The sequence below is a fragment of the Enoplosus armatus genome, chromosome 8, assembly GCF_043641665.1.
Source record: "Enoplosus armatus isolate fEnoArm2 chromosome 8, fEnoArm2.hap1, whole genome shotgun sequence".
In the NCBI taxonomy this organism is placed as follows: domain Eukaryota; kingdom Metazoa; phylum Chordata; class Actinopteri; order Centrarchiformes; family Enoplosidae; genus Enoplosus; species Enoplosus armatus.
This window is the reverse complement of record NC_092187.1, coordinates 2,144,215-2,162,780: the sequence shown is the minus strand read 5'-3', so window position 1 is coordinate 2,162,780 and position 18,566 is coordinate 2,144,215. Positions and strand designations below refer to the sequence as shown.

The 18,566-nt window shown below is 43.3% G+C and overlaps 1 protein-coding gene across 2 annotated transcripts in view; it reads right to left on the bottom strand.

Moving 5' to 3' along the window:
- Window positions 1-18,156, bottom strand: part of ctnnbl1 (catenin, beta like 1) — a 51,989-nt gene extending 33,833 nt beyond the window's left edge. The window contains exons 1-11 of one of the 2 annotated variants that reach the window (XM_070910468.1): window positions 18,019-18,156; window positions 16,858-16,986; window positions 16,747-16,818; window positions 15,436-15,542; window positions 15,050-15,189; window positions 13,998-14,095; window positions 11,065-11,158; window positions 5,000-5,091; window positions 4,036-4,108; window positions 2,894-2,952; window positions 2,517-2,665 (exon numbers count right to left, since the gene is read on the bottom strand). In XM_070910468.1, the coding sequence (XP_070766569.1) occupies window positions 2,517-2,665; window positions 2,894-2,952; window positions 4,036-4,108; window positions 5,000-5,091; window positions 11,065-11,158; window positions 13,998-14,095; window positions 15,050-15,189; window positions 15,436-15,542; window positions 16,747-16,818; window positions 16,858-16,986; window positions 18,019-18,048 (1,043 nt within the window). In that variant the 5' untranslated portion in view covers window positions 18,049-18,156. Of the gene's footprint in view, window positions 1-2,516; window positions 2,666-2,893; window positions 2,953-4,035; window positions 4,109-4,999; window positions 5,092-11,064; window positions 11,159-13,997; window positions 14,096-15,049; window positions 15,190-15,435; window positions 15,543-16,746; window positions 16,987-18,018 lie in introns of both variants that reach the window. The other variant, XM_070910467.1, reaches the window with a different exon arrangement.
- Between the last annotated feature and the right edge of the window lie 410 nt (window positions 18,157-18,566).

Below are 18,566 nucleotides of genomic sequence, written 5' to 3'. Positions count from 1 at the left end.
TGACTGTCAAATCAAATAAAGAAACATTTTATTGTCACTTAACATTGAACTCTACAGATATATAATACTGTAGATATGTATAATGTTATTATCAAGTAAATTCAGTAAATTCAGTAAAAGAAGGGCTGCATTTAAAAATAAAATAGGGAAAATAAATAAAATAGCTTTTGAAAAATTGTGCATCTTAAAATAAAGTGCTTAATTTTAGAAAAACAAAATAAAGTGTAGCAGCAGCTTGAGTTTCCCTTTTTCTTTCTTAACTGTTTCACATCTTGACTAAACAGTCTCTCTCTCTGTATCGGTCACTCGCCTCTCACCTCTCTCGTCCGTCTGTGTTCAGAGTCGCAATGTTTATCGCCTGGAATGCACAGATTTGATTGGCTGAGTAGCGTCACGTGGGCTGGCGTAACTCGTATGCAATTGGTCTGTGAGTTTCCTGAGCCGCTAAACCAGCGCCGCAAAGACTACAAAAGCTGCGCCGGTTAAAACAGAAGCGCTCCGTCAAAATTTAAAATCCCTTAATAATTTATTGAATATAGGTCCACGACCGTTTAGGACGGCATCTGGGTCCGGACTCGGACCGCGGTCCGCCTGTTAGTGACCCATGCTATATAAAATAAAAAGGCTGCTTATGTTTTCTCCCCGAAGTCTGTGATGGCAGTGGCGATTGTTGACAGTGAAGACAAAATCATTTATGTTAATGTTAAGTTGATCATTTTCAGGAATCTTTCCCATCATCACACAAAATAGTATGAATGTGATACCTTATGGGTATCTGCCTCATCCATCTAGTGTTGTGGTGGTCATATCAGTGGTATCTGCAGTAGAATCGCTGTTAAGTATAAATCCAACTGTGCTTAGCGATATTCATCTTGCTCAAACAAAGCTCATGTTCTTACTTTGCCTTTGATAATGGCCATCAATAAAAGCCTCCTTGACAAACAGATACAGGAAGTGTTTTGTGTTTTCCTGGTATGTTGTCAATATGGCTATCAACAGATCATTTTCACTATGTATTTGTGCTAAGAACTGCGCGCTTCACGCTGAAAAAATAGGGGACAAGCCGAATCTCTGCAGGACACACCACTGCAGTTGCGCTGCTCACGTGGGCTGTGTGGTGGCTCTGCAGTGTTAACATGTGTGCTGAAATGTAAAGTAAGAGGTTCTGCAACGCATGCGCACTGCACAATGAAAGGAATTTTAATTACCTTGTACCTTGCATTCAAAAATGTGTTTCTAAAAGTCACATCTTGCTCTCCTCCTCCTTCCTGTTTCCCTGGTGGATAATTTAACAGAAAAGGGTTTTTGCATTCCAATAATGAGATATTGATCCGAGCCTTAAATCTACGTGGCCAGCGATGTGATTATCAGCGCGGGGGGGGGGGGGGGCAGACGCCGTGAAGGTTTCATAAACGCGTGTAATGTGTCTTTATGACTCTTTAAGGTCACTTCTCTGCCTTGCTGCACACCGCCAACTGTTGATTGATTGGACTGGCAGTCTCGCCGGGCAATACGTGCTGTATGAGTGTTCAAATTTTCATAGTACAGAAAGCACTGGGGGGGGGGGGCTCTGAACTGAGCTGTGAGATTGTATATCAAGCGATGTTCTAGGCTGAGCTCAACACCGTACATTTCCCCTTAAAAAGAATCCTTTTATAGCACTGAAGCACTTACTGCTCATTCGTTGTAAATTCCACCTTACTGTAGCACTTCAGTATGTTGTAGGAGGTTAATATTACACTGGCAACACGCCTCATACATAATGCATTTGAGTTTCTGGAAATTGTATGAAGAGTTTAGCAAAAACTAACCTATTCAGTGACACGGCAGTATTACAATCAATAGTTTCTTTTATCTCTGACTCTACAAACGTGTACAAACACGTAAATGTAACATCACTAATTTCAATCAATACTTTCGTGGCAAACAATGCGTCTGGTGAAGTGACGCAGTAAGCACAGTTTCAAACGAACAGCCCCGCTTCAACTGAATTTAACTCGCGCACCCACTCAAGTTACATAATCCACTGCGAGATGTACACAGTTTTGTAAAGCTGCTTGCAACACAAAGGCTGCTGTTTGGCAGCTGACAGGTTTCTGTTGTCCCAGCTTCCCCGCGAGCTCATAAACAGACGATTCAAAACAAATGTATGAAGGTCTCTCCCACAGTTTCCTGCTCCCTCAAAATGTTTGGAGAAAGAGGATTCTCTGAGTCAAACATGACTTGTTTGGTATTTTATAACAAAAATAGAATGACGGATTCTATTTTTGATAGGATGTTAGATTAGGCCATTTTAAAAAGAAGAAGGAAATGCTCTCAAAACGTTTGTAAGACCTTAGCGATACACATAATGTGAACATAACATTTGTTTGTTTACGAGAAATGATGAATCGATTGAAAGCCGACAGAGGGGGAAAACATGCACAAAAATAGAAAGACTAAATGTTCCACTTCCACATTGGAGTAGACAAGGGGTGAGATCCACTGCATTTCTTATAGTGTACTGCAGGCCTCACCTAAGCATGAGATTCATTAGTTGAAGCCCTTCCCCTCTGAGAAAGCGGTCCCGATTGGCTGGCAGCATGAGGCAGGAACACAGCGCATCAAAGAGGTTCTCCATCATCTCCTGCTCCTCGGCTGTGGACGGGTTGTGACGTTTGAACACCTGAGATGGAAGACGGAAGGAGAGAGCGGGCATGTTGTTTTAGCGCGAGAAGGACGTTTCTTGTCACACAGCGACAGTTAGAGGCTGAATTGGTTTATTAGAGTAGTTTGGGAATGTGGGCAATAGGAGCTCCTTGAATGATGAGAGGGAATAAGCCTAGCATGATGGAAATATTAGCCAGGGAGCAAAAATGAAGAGAACAAAAAATAAGTAAAAGCAAAATCTTACGGATAGTTGCTGCAGTAACACATCAATGCCATCCATCTCTCCCAACAGTTCTCTGGTATCTGTGGAAAAGAGAAATAAAGAGAGGGGGAAGAATAAGAGATAAAAATGGAGTAACAGGACAACGGGGAGATCAAATTGAGACGGTTGCAAAAACACATTTAGGGAGCAGAAGGGAGGACAGAAAACAGTCGGAGCAGGTTTAAGTCGATAGATGGAGGAAAGTGAAAGAGAAAAAAAAGACAATGAGAAGGAGGGAGCGACATGAGTGCTACAAAGGCATACGATGAGCATAACCACTGAGCAACACAATGGCCACGAGGGACCTCCAGAGAGAGAAAATGAGGGAAAGCCTGAGTATTAAAATGGTTTTTAAAGGTTACACAATCCAATTCTGCTTCTTAGTGGCCAGATGTCTTACTTACACCCAGAAATGCTATAAGTTGACATCAGGAAGTGGCACAACGCACAACACTGTTTACCAACAATATTCTGTGCTTTGCATTTGTTACTTTCTCGAGGCAGTAAAGTGTTCACAACAAACATCCAAATTTTACTCGAAAAATATGGTGAATCTACAGGGTCTTCATTAGTGGAGATGAGATGCTCTTCTCGTTCGCAGCGGCAAGTATTTTTACATATAAACCCTTCACATTGGCGCTTTAAATCAAATTTGACAGCAGGAAGTGATAATTACATTGAAATTAGCACATCAAAGACTTCCCCAAATTGTCATTTCGTATTTTTAATTCAAGACACTGACGGTATTATAATAGGGAACATTACTCATGCAAAGAACATTTTTTTTGTTACATTTTATTTTCTATTTGAAGTAGGCAGGAGAGGATTAATGGAGGCAGCACTGGTGAAGAGGAGGAGAATGAGTGGAAAATGAAACACGACTCCCACTGAATATCAATATGGCTTGTTCTATTAATGAGACCCAATCCAAGGACCTGGTAGTCCTGTGGCTATCTGAGGCTTTACGGGGTTTTAGTGAGGAGGGGAAAGGGTGGAGAAGACAGCAAATAGACAAAGGAGAGGGGAAGACAAGAGGTGAGACGGGAAGGCTGAAAGGAAAGGTGGAAAGGAGACAAATGGAAACATGGAAGGTAGCCACAAACCACGTACTGAGACGCACTTACTGTCATTGTTTTGCAGCAAGATAGCCAGGATTTCAGAGCAGTACAGTTTGTTAGCATCAAACGGCATCTTTGCCTGAGAGGGAAAGAGGCCAAATTCATCTTGAGAAACTCTGATCTCCGGTGTTAGAAAGTCACCATGTATTCTACAACAAAATATGTATTTTTTTTTTTTTTAACTGTAAGCAGCGATTCTGCAGTGATATACAACAACTTCAAATCTTTTAACTTCTTGATCAACTGGTTTACATGAGACGACTGAAAATACATTTCATGGCATGCATACAAGCATATAACTACTTCAGCTGCAACCTAAATTATTTCAGCTAAAAAAAAAAACAAATCATCCATCATTTCCAAACACATTTCATTATTCATAACAACCCAACAGAGCGACAATGTGGCTGCTACAGAAATTACTGAGTAAATGTAGCTACACTACAATACTGTCCATAAAAACGTGAGCAGGTTTCATACCGAGCCTTAAAATCTGATTTGAAACAACAATACAATTTCACTACTTTCCAGTGAAAAAACACTACTTTCCTAGAACTGACTGACGTTATCTTGTGAAGCGATCCCCACGAGATCATGTGAAACACGTCATGGTGAACTGGGCACGGGTCAAATGAATTTTTTTTTTTAATTTACTTATTTCAGAAGAACCTGAATTAATACTACATGCAATTAGTTGTGGAACAGAGGGGTTTTCAGTAAAGGTAAAGATTAATCGATTCATGGTTGGTCTATATGACATCAGAAAACAGTCAAAATGCCCATAACAATTTCCTACAGTCCATGGTGATGTCATGTCTTGTTCTGTCCGACCATCTTGTACTTAAATAATGATTTAAAACAACAAATGAATTGCCAATTCATTTTCCGTCAACCGAGGAATCGATTAATGGACTACTCGTTGCAGTTCTAAAAAAAATAACTTAAGCCAAATTCTCTGCCACATTCTTACCTTGATTCTCTTAAGCAGCCACTGCATGAGTCCCTGCTGGGCTGCCTCGGTGCACAGGCCTGGTCTGAACTCCGCCATATTTTCTATGATAGCTGAGGAAGACAAACAATATCAAAAATCTCAATTCAACACCGTCATGTTTGGTGTCTGCCCTGAACCGAAAGGCTGGACCTCTCCAACACAAGTGGTTTGGTGTAAGGGTAAAACCGGCGGAAACTTGTGTGTGACTTTTCACCAGAGGGGAAAGTGCAATGACAGGTTTAAATGACCTTTGTAAATTCGCCAAAAGTAGACTAACAAGAGTTGTTTTATCTGTATTGGTGTGTCTGCCTCAGTACATACTACGACTTTAGTCTCGTTTTTAATCAAAGGCCAATGTCAAAGCCATCGGATGCTATGCAAACACACTTTGGAGGAGAAGAACTGTGAAATACAACAGTCATTCGTAGTCACCCAGACAAAACTTCTATTAAGAAATAGAAGTTTTGTCTGGGTTCTGTCCCAGCTACTTCTAATATTATCATTAGAAAGCTGTCTCTGCCACATGATATCTCTATCAGAGCAGACTGCAGCAGAAGGGGACGGCGAGAGAGAAAGAGATTGCGGGGTGGTGATGAAAGGAGGGAGAAGTGGAAAACTAAGACAAAGGAGGGGGGGGGGGCAAATAAAGGGAAAGGAAAAGCAGAAGGGAGGCAAAGGGGTGGGAAGACAAGTCAAAGATGAGGGATGGAGAGCTGAGGGAATGAGGGACACGAGCAGCGAGGGAAGTGGAGAAATTTAACAACAAAGATAGATGGTGGAGAGAATAAAAAAGGAATAAGACAAAGAAAGAAAACATCTGGGGAGAGGGGCTGCAGATGATAGAGAAATGTTAAGAGGAAGAAACAGAGGGGAGGATGAGAGCTGAGGGAGAGGAAGGGCCTTTATCAGTGATTCAAACAGAGCAGACAGACAGCATCCTGGAGGACAGCAGGCTCAGAGCAGAGAGCAGCCAAGGCAGACAAAAGGCTTATTCAAGCTTGGAGAGCTCCCTTGATAACACACACACACACACACACACACACACACACACACACACACACACACACACACACACACACACACACACACACAAACTTGAATAGAAGATGCACAAGCACTGCTCCCTCGGTATAACCCACACTCTCACACAGAGCCAAATACACACACCTAAACAGCCCTCCTGACACTCGGCCTCAATCTGGCAACAAAGAAAAAAAAAAAAAAAACATCTCAGTAGAGTCATTCAACACAAAAAGAGCTGAGAGGCAGAAAAGTCTGATTCATGTGAGGCTAAATACAGAGACCATGACTTCTCAAACTATCTGCTGGCCCATGCCCTCCCCCAGACCTTGTGTGTACATTGAATGCTGTCAAATCACTTCCACAAACAGTGATTCAGACTCTCAATAACTTGTATGGCTGACTTTCAGAATAAGCTCACGCCTTGGAGTGTTTTAAAAGTGCTTCCCATTTGCCAAAACATTTAAAATGAGGCACTGACAGCTTTCCTTTCACTGTCACTGAAAAGGTCTAGGACACTTGGCAGCAGGGGGACACACTGTTAAAGCTTAAAGAATACAAATAAAGTTAGTCTACGCCCTCTGTGTAATGTCGAACCCAAATCCAGGAGGGCTCCCCGTCACTGTACCGCCCAAAAGCTCTAACACTGACTCATACACACCTTAAAAGCTTAGCTCCCTCTGGAAGGGCTTGTCAGGTTTCAGTACTAAACCAGGCAAGGGTGATTAGTTATTCTTCCTCCAAATATTCAATCGTTATTGAGCTGCTACATTTATTTAAGCCTTTTTTCTAAGAGTCTCAGCAGCACCTACAGAAAATTTGTCGCCACTGAAAGCATCTTCCAGTCTCGCTCGTAAGTGGTTATACTGCTAATAGGAACACGCCCAGCTTGTTTTGCTGCAGCACTCGTTTGCATGTATTAGCTCTAGAATTGCGAAAGTTATCCAAGTAACGTTAGAGCGATCAAAGGAACCATAACTGATTTAATGAGCCATCCGCAGTTTCACTGTACCGGCCGCGTGTACTTGAACTTGCATGCCCTGGTCCAGAGTGTGACCGGGGCTTTTCTCTGGAGGACTATGTTTCTGAAAACTGTGTTTCCGAAACCGTGCCCCCACGGGGCCTAAGGCCAGTGATCCTGGGTGGGAAGATAATTGGGGGCGTAGAGACCAAGGGGAGCCCCATACAACCTTTTTGACCAGGGTGAGAAACAGCCTGCTGGAGTGAGGATACCCGTGCCGGTGACCCCGGCCAGGTGCCTGCTGAACTGGTGGACCTTCGCGTCCCCTCTTCACCTGCCGGCCCGAGCTTTACCGAGGGGGAGCCTCCCCATACTGGCGGACCACCGCCAGAGCCCCGAGTCAAACTTTACCTTGCCCACCAGCCGAACCAGTGGGCCAAGTCCACACGTTATTTGTCATATTTTTTTTTTCTCTCGATGACTTTAGTGCCCCTGGCACTTTGCTGGAGTACCGGGGGGCAGGATGAAGGTCAGAGGGGCCCGCGTCCGCTTCCCTGTCAAGTCCACATACTACTGCCCCTGGAAGCGAGGATTTTTTCATATATATCTTCTTTCTCTCCCTGATTTTGGTGCCCCTGGCACTCTGCTGGAAAACCAGGAGGCATGATCGAGGTCAGAGGGGCCTGTGCCCGCTTCCTCGCCAAGTCCACACATTACCACCCCTGGAAGTGTCAACTTTGTCATATATATATTTTTTTGTCCCTGACTTTAGTGCCCCTGTCACTCTTCTGGAAAACCAGGAGGCAGGATCGAGGTCGGCGAGCCCCCGCCCGCTTCCCTGTCAAGTCCACACACCACTGCCCCGGGAAGCGAGGATTTTGTCATATATTTTTTTTCTCTCTGACTTTAATGCCCCTGGCACTCTGCTGGAGCACCGGGAGACAGGATAGAGGTCAGCGCGGCCCACGCTCACTTCCATACGCCACCGCCCTGGAAGTGTGGACTTTGTGGTCTGTGCCTGCTTCCCCCGCTAAGTCCACATGCCCCCGCCCCTGGAAGTGTGGACTTTGTCATATATATAATTTTATTCTCTCAGACTTTAGCGCCCATGTCACTCTGATGGACTACCGGGAGACAGGATCAAGGTATGCGGGGCCCACGCCCACTTCCATGTCAAGTCCACATGCCACTGCCTGGCATGACCGAGGTCGGCAGGCCCGCGCCTTGGATCAAGGGCTGACATTTAATAGATTACAGCGTGGGAGATGCTCTGCTACGTATGAAACCCTGACCCAGAATCAGGTTGTCTGCAAGTGATTCAGCGCCAGGTCCTCCACAAACATGCAGTGCTTGATAGGAGAGGGGCGATCATAATCTGGCCGCACTCCAGCCTCATGAACTGCTTTACTCATTGACCAAAGCCGGCTATCCGGGGCCAACTGAAGTTCCGCGGTGCCATGTTATTGTTACGTCTAGGCGGGATTCTGACTTAGAAGTCATAATCCCATAGATGGCAGCTTCTCACCATTGCCCCATTGACGCCTCCATGAACGCTTGGCTGCAATGAGCCAGACATCCCTATGGTAACTTTTAAGTCAAAAAGTGAGAAGGATTGTGAGGTCCCGCTGTCATGGTCTGTATTCATACTGAAAATCAAAATCAAGCAAGCTTTTGCCCTTCTGCTCTACGGGAGGTGTCCGTCCTCCCTGAGCTCACTTAGGATACGTGCATTACCGTTTGACAGGTGTGACCGCCCCAGTCAAATTCCCCACCTGCCACTGTCCCCGGAGCGTGACCTGCCAGGAGAGCCCGCTTGGGGCCCGCCTCCCACCTCACTGGATAAGTGAAAATAATGATAACAGTAGTGGTATTTCACCGGCGGCCAAGGCCTCCCACTTATTTTACACCTCTCATGTCTCTTCACAGTGCCAGACTAGAGTCAAGCTCAACAGGGTCTTCTTTCCCCGCTGATTCTGCCAAGTCCATTCCCACGCTCCAGCATCACCCATTTTCAGGGCTAGTTGATTCAGCAGGTGAGTTGTTACACACTCCATTGCGGATTCCGACTTCCATGGCCACCATTCTGCTATCTATGTCAACCAACGCCTTTTCTGGGGTCTGATGAGCATCGGCATTGGGCGCCTTAACCAGGCGTTCAGTTAATCCTGCAGCACCAGTTCTGCTCACCAAAAGTGGCCCACTAGGCAGCTCGCAGTCCATGCCTGGCTTCAAGCCAGCGAGCCGGGCTTCTTAACCATTTAAAGTGTGAGAATAGGTTGAGATTGTTTCGGCCCCAAGACCTCTAATCATTCACTTTAGTCTTTCGCCCCTATGCCCAGGTCGCCCTGCCCAGGAATAGTTCACCATCTTTCGGAAACTATCGCACGCACTCACAATCCACCTCCCCGATGGAGCAGGGGAGATGGGCCAGTGGTGCGCCCTACACCGCTTACACCCCCGCCGCAAGCCCCCGACCCAGAGGAACCCAACCCCAGGCGTGAGACCCTTGGCTTCCGGGGGGAACAAAGCGGGGTCAGCCAGCGCCGGGGAAAGGTCCCACGAGGGGACCCTCCCACACCGAGCAGCTGTCCCTTACCCACCATGTTGAATCGCCCGGGCAGACTGCGCAGACCCCACCCGTTTACCTCTCAATGGTTTCACGCCCTCTTGAACTCTCTCTTCAAAGTTCTTTTCAACTTTCCCTTAAAGTAGACAGTCGACAGGGCAGATCCAAGGACCTCACTAAACCATCCAATCAGTAGTAGCAACGGGCGGTGTGTACAAAGGGTAGGGACTTAATCAACGTGAGCTTATGACCAGCACTGGGAATTCCCTGCGTAACTAGTTAACATACCAGAGCCTCATTCGTTATCGGAATTAACCAGAAAAATCGCTCCACCAACTAAGAACGGCCATGCATCACCACCCACAGAATCGAAGGTTTCCCGTGTTGAGTCAAATTAAGCCGCAGGTGGTACCCTTCTGTCAAGTTTCAGCTTTGCAATCATACTCCCCCCGGAACCCAAAGACTTTGGTTTCCCGGATTGCTAGTTGGCATTTACGGACAGAACTACGACGATATCTGATCGTCTTCGAACCTCGGACTATTGCTCTTGGTTAATGAAAACATTCTAGGGAAATGCTTTCGCTTTCGTCCATCTTGCGCTCGTCCAAGAATTTCACCTCGAGCGGCACAATACGAATGTCCCCGGCCGTCCCTCTTAATCATGGCCCCAGTTCAGAGGGAAAACCCACAAAATAGAACCGGAGTCCTATTCCATTATTCCTAGCAGCAGTTTTCAGGCAACTGGGCCTGCTTTGAACATGCCTGCTTTTTTTCCAAGTAAACACTTCAAACCCCGCGGGACACTCAGCTAAGAGCATTGGAGGGGGCGCCCGAGAGACAGGGGCTGGGACAGACAGTAGCTCATCTCGCGGCGGACCATAAGCTTGATCCCGAGATCCAACTACGAGCTTTTTAACTGCAGCAAGATACGCTATTGAAGCTGGAATTACCGCGGCTGCTGGCACCAGACTTGCCCTCCAATGGATCTATATCTAGATATAATATGAATAAAATATGACATGGTGCTGTATGAAGAAACACTGAGATACTTCTTGGAATGTTACACCACTGAACAACAGGACAGAAACAGTCTTTGTAAGCAAAACGGTTTCATATTTCATTCCTGGCACCTGATTTGTTGGCCCGTTTTACTGGTCTACGATTCAGTTCAAGACATGATGAATGTCTGAAGTATGCAAAGTTTTCAGCTGTTTGATTCAGATGTATTTTGTGTACATTGGGAAGGCGACAGTGGAATGACTGTAGCTCTATCCTTTAACTATTTTAATCTTTACTGCATCTTAGTCCAGCCAACCTGGTAACAGTAATAAAATATGGAACTGAGACATTATGGAGTGTTGCTTTTATTGTGTTCATTATAAATCCAGTATATGACAATACGTTTTTTGGGGGATCAAATTAATTAAATACAGTTTTTGTTTATGTAGATGGCAGAAAAAAGTGTCATTGTTAAGGCCTTGGTGTACATCTCCTTACCCAGTGTGTTATAGATGCCATCAGCCTCCTCCTTCACCTGTTCATCCAGCCGCTCCATATTCTGCACCAGCAAGGCCACCACCTGACCCTCCAACTACAGACACAGAAAGACCAAGTTCATGTTTACACGTGGCCAAGTTAATCAGGGATGAAACACTTCTCTACATAGGTGCTATAAAATCTTGTGTTTTTTATAGAGTTTTTTTCCTCACAATTTAGTTAACCTAAGAAAAACATGTGTTTTATTGATAAATAGGCAACTAAGACCGGTTGTATTACTCTTTAAATTTAACTATAGAACTTCAGACATGAACTAAACATGTCAAACTGGGTATAAAGTTCCACCATTCTGAACCAATGTCTCACGTCATGTCATTAATACAACCTTTTACATCATTATCGTTTTGAACAGAACTCGGTCTTGGCAGAAGAAACTTGGCTCGTGTCTGAGCTTCTCTGAACATGTCCAAGTGTTATCAGTCAAGTCAAGATTGGAGACTCATAACCAAAACAGAGCTCACAGGGTGCCGACCGGCTGGATAAAAAGTACTGTTACAGATGAAAGAAGACAGACAGTCAACGCAGATTTATGAGCCACCAGAGACCGTTGTGAATCATTTTGATTCATCTTATCAAGGCTACCACCTGGCCTTCTGGCAACAAGGACAGAGGAGCTTGAAGCATTACAGCAAAGAGGTGAGACAAATGGATTCAACCAACCCTTGGTGCCCTGAAACTGTTTCCCTTGGAAGTGGCCGTAAAGAAGAGTGTGGTTTATGGGCGCTCCATTGCATGGTAAATGGACTGCATTTCTACAATGCCTTTATCCTGAGAGCGTTGCAAAGCCACTTGAGCTACTGTCTCGCCCACTATAACATCTCAAGCCAATTCACACACACACACACTGCATGTTGTTTTTTCACATGAACCAGTGACACACAAATGTGACAAACGTCCAATTGTCTCTCCAGTTGTTCCTGTCTTACCGGCCAGCTAGCCAAACTCATGACGCCCTTCAAAATGCATCAGAGATGTATATGTTAAGACATTATTCCACCTTTTTCAACCAACAACGTTTTTTCTTAACATGCAAAGGACATCTAATTATGTGTAATTTTATTGCCATTAAAATGTCAAATGTTCTATTGAGCAAAAGACATGCAGAGTTTTGTTTGCAAGCACATGTAGGTTAAACAATCCAACCATAGATCCGTGTATGGATGCGTTTGGGGCACTGGTGAGAGTTTCAAATTTGCTCTTGCATTACCATGACAAATAGAAGAGTGCTGTGGTTTGGAACAACTGCATACTCAGCATTACACTATGCTTCTTCTTTTCTTTTTAGTGCAGCTCCAAAAGGTTGAAATTTTCTCAACTCTGAAAAAAAATAATCAGGCCAACCAGTGGTTGTTGGTTGAATAAAGTGTTCAATAACACAGCCGTCATAATATTTCAATTTCATATATCAGTGTGTGCCTCACTGTAATGTCTGAACTACTAAATTAAAGAGAAAAATATGTAGTCAGACTCAATCTCAGAACCCATTGGCTATCATCTGGTGACGACTTAGCCTCTTGGGACAACAGCCTACATTTTGGGGCTTCTGGTGTAGCCAGTGGATATCCGGGCCAAGACTTCCTAATCCATGCGCAGGTCATTGTTTGCAGTCCAATCTCGGAACTCATCGGCTATCGTCTCACAACGATTTGAATGCATCTCTAGGCTTCCGAGATTGATAAAAAGCTAAACTGTCATCAACACAGACTGTTTACTTGCAGGCAATCAAGGACCGCTCAAACGCCATTGGTCAATACTACTTGGACAACAAACAGAAACCAGAACACTTCCGATACCAAAATCCTGTCTCTTGCCTACAGATTCTGCATTCATACGCAGATATCTGTTTATAGAAATGAAGTCAGAATCAGACATCAGACAAAACTGCATTCATTTTAGTGAAGAACTACCACCAATATGCCTGATCAATGCAACTGGGATGTAGCCCGGCACAATCAAGCTCACATTCAGATTATTTGATGGATTGTCACAGTGACAGCCGAGAAGGAGATGGGACACATAGTTCTTTCTTCTATTAAAAAGTATATCAGCACATTATTGTAGTTTGACCTTTGTCTGTGTCGCTCTAAATGTCAGCACACATAATGGGGCATCAAAAATCCTCCCTTGTTCACAGAAAACACGACAGGCTCAATGACAAAAAAAAAAAAAGAGGGGGAGAGGGCTAAATGTGCAGAGAGACAAAAAGAGAAGATATTAAACTAAACTGATGCCAACAGACACAGCTGGAGGGTGACAAAGAAAAGCTGTAGATAAGTGAAAAGAGTGTGAGAGGATATTATGTGGTTGACATTACAGTTAGGAATGAAATCCCCCCCCCCCACCCCCCCAGACTAAATTCTTGTCACTCTGGAAATCCAAACATAATTGCCAACAACTCACAATGGCATAAAGCTAAAATGAATGAAAATGAATTTAGCCAGGACAGAAAGCACAAAGTAGTTAAATTGCAGTTTGTTTCAACAGACAATTTGTTTTAATAACACCAGTAAAAAAAAACTATTTGTGTGCTCAATTTCTTATTTTAACATAATCCTACATTTAATAATCTGTTCTCTTTGGCAGACAGAAAAAGGATTGCATAGTATCAACATCAATCAATATGTCAAATATAGACAGACACTGGTCTGAAGCAGCATCATGACATTAACTTGTAGTCCGGATGATAACTCAAAATGTCTGCATGTCTTTCGGTCAGCGAGAGCCAACCGAAGCCTTGCTTTTGATTCGTTAATACCGTTTAATCAATCCCCTCTGACTGGTTTAGATTCCAGAGCCCAGAAACTCAAAGTATTGACTCCACGAAGTGCTGCTTCAACAATATCACCAAAGACCGATGTAAATGCTGAACTCACCAGAGCATCTATGAGTACCTCAGCACCCTCCTCGCTCTCGTGGAGCGTGTCGATATCTGTCAGCTCCTGCAGCAGGTCCACCACTGCTATGGCAACATGTGGTTCAGGCTAAGGACAATAAGCTCGAGTTAAAAGAGCACTCCTCCGATTTAGCATTGCACTCCTACGACACTGTCAACATCACGTGGGGCCATTGAAGCAAGGGATCAAAACCGATGCAGCATTCTTCTTCCTTGTCAAAACATGCTGACGTTACCCACAATGCAACTCGACCACTACCAGTAGTAGTAGTGAATTTTTGGGAGCTGCATTTCAAATCTCAGTGTCCTCATTGTCTTAAATGTATTAATTCAATACTTTTTACCTTTTGATTCTTTTTGCTCAATCATTTAGGAAACTTTACAGATACACTGCATAGTTTTAACGAAAGTATATTATCATAACAATTAACCAATAAGGATGGCAATATTCTACACTTCTTCCATGAAAAGACAAAAAACAACTTGTGTTAGTCCATCTCTCAAAACTTTCTGACTCCCCTATCCTATCTGTGGCTCTCAGCCCCAAGCCTATTCATTCCTACAGAGGATGAAAATCTTTAAAAAATGGGTAAAAGAAAAAAAAAAAACTGTTTCAGTAAATAAATTTCAGTAAATACATTTTTTTTTTTTTTTAAAAACAGATGAGCACGTTTTTTGCAAACATTGCTCTAACAAAAGTAAAACATGAGTTTGTTGGGGACCATGTTTCAGCTGCCAATTTGTTGCACTTGTTTGTGGTTTGACTCAAAATAAACTACAGTGGCCACGTCCATCATAATGAAGGTCAACCAGGGCAAAGCTGTGGCTCGCTGATGCGTTTTTGAACTCTATGGCACAGAAGACAAAGCTATACTAGGCTAAACAGGCAAGACACAGCAATCCATTGTTGGTTTTGGTCTTCATGGGGTTTGTTGACAAGAAGGAAAATACAGAATATCACCAGACTTTTCTATAAACAGGATGAATGGATCAAATTAAACAGTCAGAATCAATCTATAAGTGAAAGGATATCAGTGTTCTCATGACTGAGGAGGCCCAGCAGTGAGTGGACGGCATTAAGCTCCACCAGCAGGTGATAGAGGTCTGGCATTGTGGCGATCACATGCATTTCCTGGATAATGTCGTTCAGATCCAGCTCCGACTCCATGAACCTAGTTTAAAAAGGAGCAAGACAACTTGGTTAGCATTCTGTGTATCTATGTTAAGTGCTAAACTGCTGTCTTTTTCTGTCCATTTCATTTTGGTGATAATGAGGCACACAGTATAAATCTACCAGAAAAACTGTAATAAGCTTTGGTAGGTCCATGTGAAATGTCAGTTATTAAAATTTGTTTTAACGAAATCCTCAAATATGACCAAGAGAGCAAAGCATTGTGAACTGTCAGTAGCGGCCTTACTTCTCTGGGTTGTCCGGAAACTTAATCCTCAGTTCCTGATTTTTGTACGACCTTTTCTCAAAGGTCAGGATCATTTTCTTCACGGAACTCTCATCCACTGGCTCTGCCTGTTTGATTAGTGCAGAGGGGTAAGGAAAAGGAGGAAACGATTAAAAACGGAAGACAGAGACAAAGAATCAAATACTTTTGTTGAGGCAACTGCGGCAATAACAACAAAGAGACATCAGGGTCACCCTAATTGTATGAGTGGAGCAGAGTAGCCAGACGTTTTCTCCAATGTGAGTGTTGGACAGATAATGACAGGTTAGGAAATTACAACTTCCAGACATTATAGAACAGTGCAGCACTTTGCTCTGAGTAGCTCTCGGCACCGTGAACACTTGAGAAGGCTGAAATGTCAGGTAATAGACGTGCAGTTTTCTAATGGACTACATATATGGCAAATTGGTACTTTTTTTCCCCCCAAAACAAATCACACTTTCCTGGTCCAGACGTTTCTCATGGATTTTTTTCCTCCATCCACAGCCTTTTCACTGCCCTAGTGTTGTACTTCAGGTCTGGACTCAACTTGCAACGTGTGAATGCAGATTGCTAACTCAGGCCTAAAAATCCATTCTGAATTGTCTTTGAAAACACTCAAATCGTGTAGCTGATATGTATTAAATCCTTATCATAGATTCAAATATTGATCACTCGGAATTCCTCTTGCATTTGACAATATTATATAATATAGTATTATATCATTTGTTATTATAATCATGTACATCTACAAGCAGACACTCAAAAATGTTAAATAATAATGTATGTGATGCATGTAATGTGTTCTTGGTTGGTGAACAAATGGTTCGTGTGGATGATGGATGATGAACCAAGTGTCAACAACTCAGCCTCAAAGCTATCCTATGCCTACATCACGGTGCAGACAAGTAGCCCAGTGTTGCATGGAATCTATAGATTTGGTGCCATTTGCTCACTAATGATTTTCCATGTTTCTGTCTGCAGTGGACAATGTCAATAAAAATGAAACAATAGCAACAAAGCGTGCAAATACAGAATAAAACCAGTTATAATACTATAACTGCTATGTGCGGCAATAAGTGTCTTGCTGAGACATAATCTGAGTGAAAATAAACCAGAGTGGGTGCGCATGTTCATTTTTTTGACAGTGACAATTCATTCCTGTAACTCACTGCGCTGCACTTCAATGGTGAAATGCACTGTTTACAACTATGAATAACCGAGTAAACATGACACGTTGCAGAAAAACAAACGTAACAGTTCCGTAACAATTATACAAATCATTTCACCTACCTCAGGTTCATCTTCATCCTGGTCCATCAGTTTCTCCAGGATCCTCTTCTTGTCCCCTGTCAGCTCCTCAGTCTCCCTCATTTCACCCACTCCTTCTAGTCCTACACCTGCTGATGCTTCCCGGTATCTGGCCAACTCCCTGGCACCCAGCCCTTTCTGCTGCTTCCCTCCTCTGGAGTCCTCCTCTCCTCCCGCTGCACCTCCATCCTCCTCCCTGGGACGCTTTGCTCCTCTATCAGGCTGCGAGATGAAAGGAAACAGTGAAATTTAATGATGTACATATATAATATATATATATATATATATATATATATATATATATATATAAGGACAAGTTCTTGAAATGACTACGGTGTAGCTTGCGTAAAATTGTGTGGGGCTCTGCCTTACATTTCATGCATAACTGATTAGATTTAAGTTATAAAATGTATTGCTATATCTGATGTAACAATGTGGAATACACCTTTGTATCTCCACTCAGTAAGGCAACATTGCATCAGGACCTTTCGCGGTTCATTTTGATCTGACTCTTTGTTTCACATTAAGTACATACGTCCACACAGCAGCAGTTGTTGTTGTTGCACTATCAGCAGCTACTTTGAGAAAATGATAGCTTTTAAAACGAGCAGTTTGAGCTAATGTAAAAAGGTGAGATTTGACTGAAATAAAGTGCTATTGAAGGGTCACTCCTGCGCCGAATATGCAACTAAATACTAGTGATTGGTATAATGCGTTTCTTCATGCGATGTGAAGCGTGTACGTCTGACGTTAGTGTGATGAACACAAACTACATCAATTACAAGAATTTCTATAAGCCACTGGCTAACACATACAAGAAGGGAGACGTAATCGAATTGGCTGCCTTTGACAAAACAATGCCTCCGAAGCCAGCGTACAAAGGGTTAGGGTTAGGGTTAGTGTTTGTCTAAATTACTACTGTGTGTAAAACTATTTTGACAATTCTAGCGAGCGTTAAGCCAGTGCGGCAGCCTCCCGCTTCATTCACTGCAGCTACATAGCTAATGTTAGCAACCTGCTCAGCTAGCACGCCGGCTGCTAACGTCATTTATTGATAAACGAGGACTAGAGTTAGGTCGGTCTCGACACAGACACAACAGAGTGTGAATGACGAGACTGAACTAAACGCCTGCTTGCCAGCGTTTATCAGTAACTGCTGCCGGTGCTCTTGCGTGCAATCCGATGAAGAGAGAGAGGAGGCTAGCTAAGTTAAGAGCTCCCCGACGATGAGCAGGAGAAAACACCCGACGTTACCTGATAGCTCAGGAGCTCTCCGACATCCATTTCTCAGGGTTAAAAACCTAAACGTAAGAATGTTTTGTCCAAGCGAAGGAAATAAATGACAGCGTACACTCCAGCAGTTAATTTAAGCAGCTAACAACAAGCTCCCCACACACTCATGCTTGCCGTAAAACGGTTTTGTTCACTGTCGTAGCAAGAGACTGTCGTAAACTTTGACTGTTACCCCTTGCCATGATGCCTCAACCAGCATTATTATTTAACTTATTTCTGTAAAGCTGGAAAAAAAAAACGTTAAACGTTTCCTACTAGATGCATACAATTTAATAAAAATGTATCTATTTAGTTTAAAGCTTATATGTACAGAGGTGCTTCAAACTAGACTGCAAACCTGATTTAATAATCCTGAAATATTTGTGAAGAAATAAAAACTGTTAAGTCAGGCTTTCTAGTGAGGTAGACTGGATACAGATTTTCCAGTCCAGTTTTACCTCAGAGGATCACAGCTGTCACAACGCAGGCCTGTAGGCTGTGTGTAAGGACACTAACAAAGCACACATTTG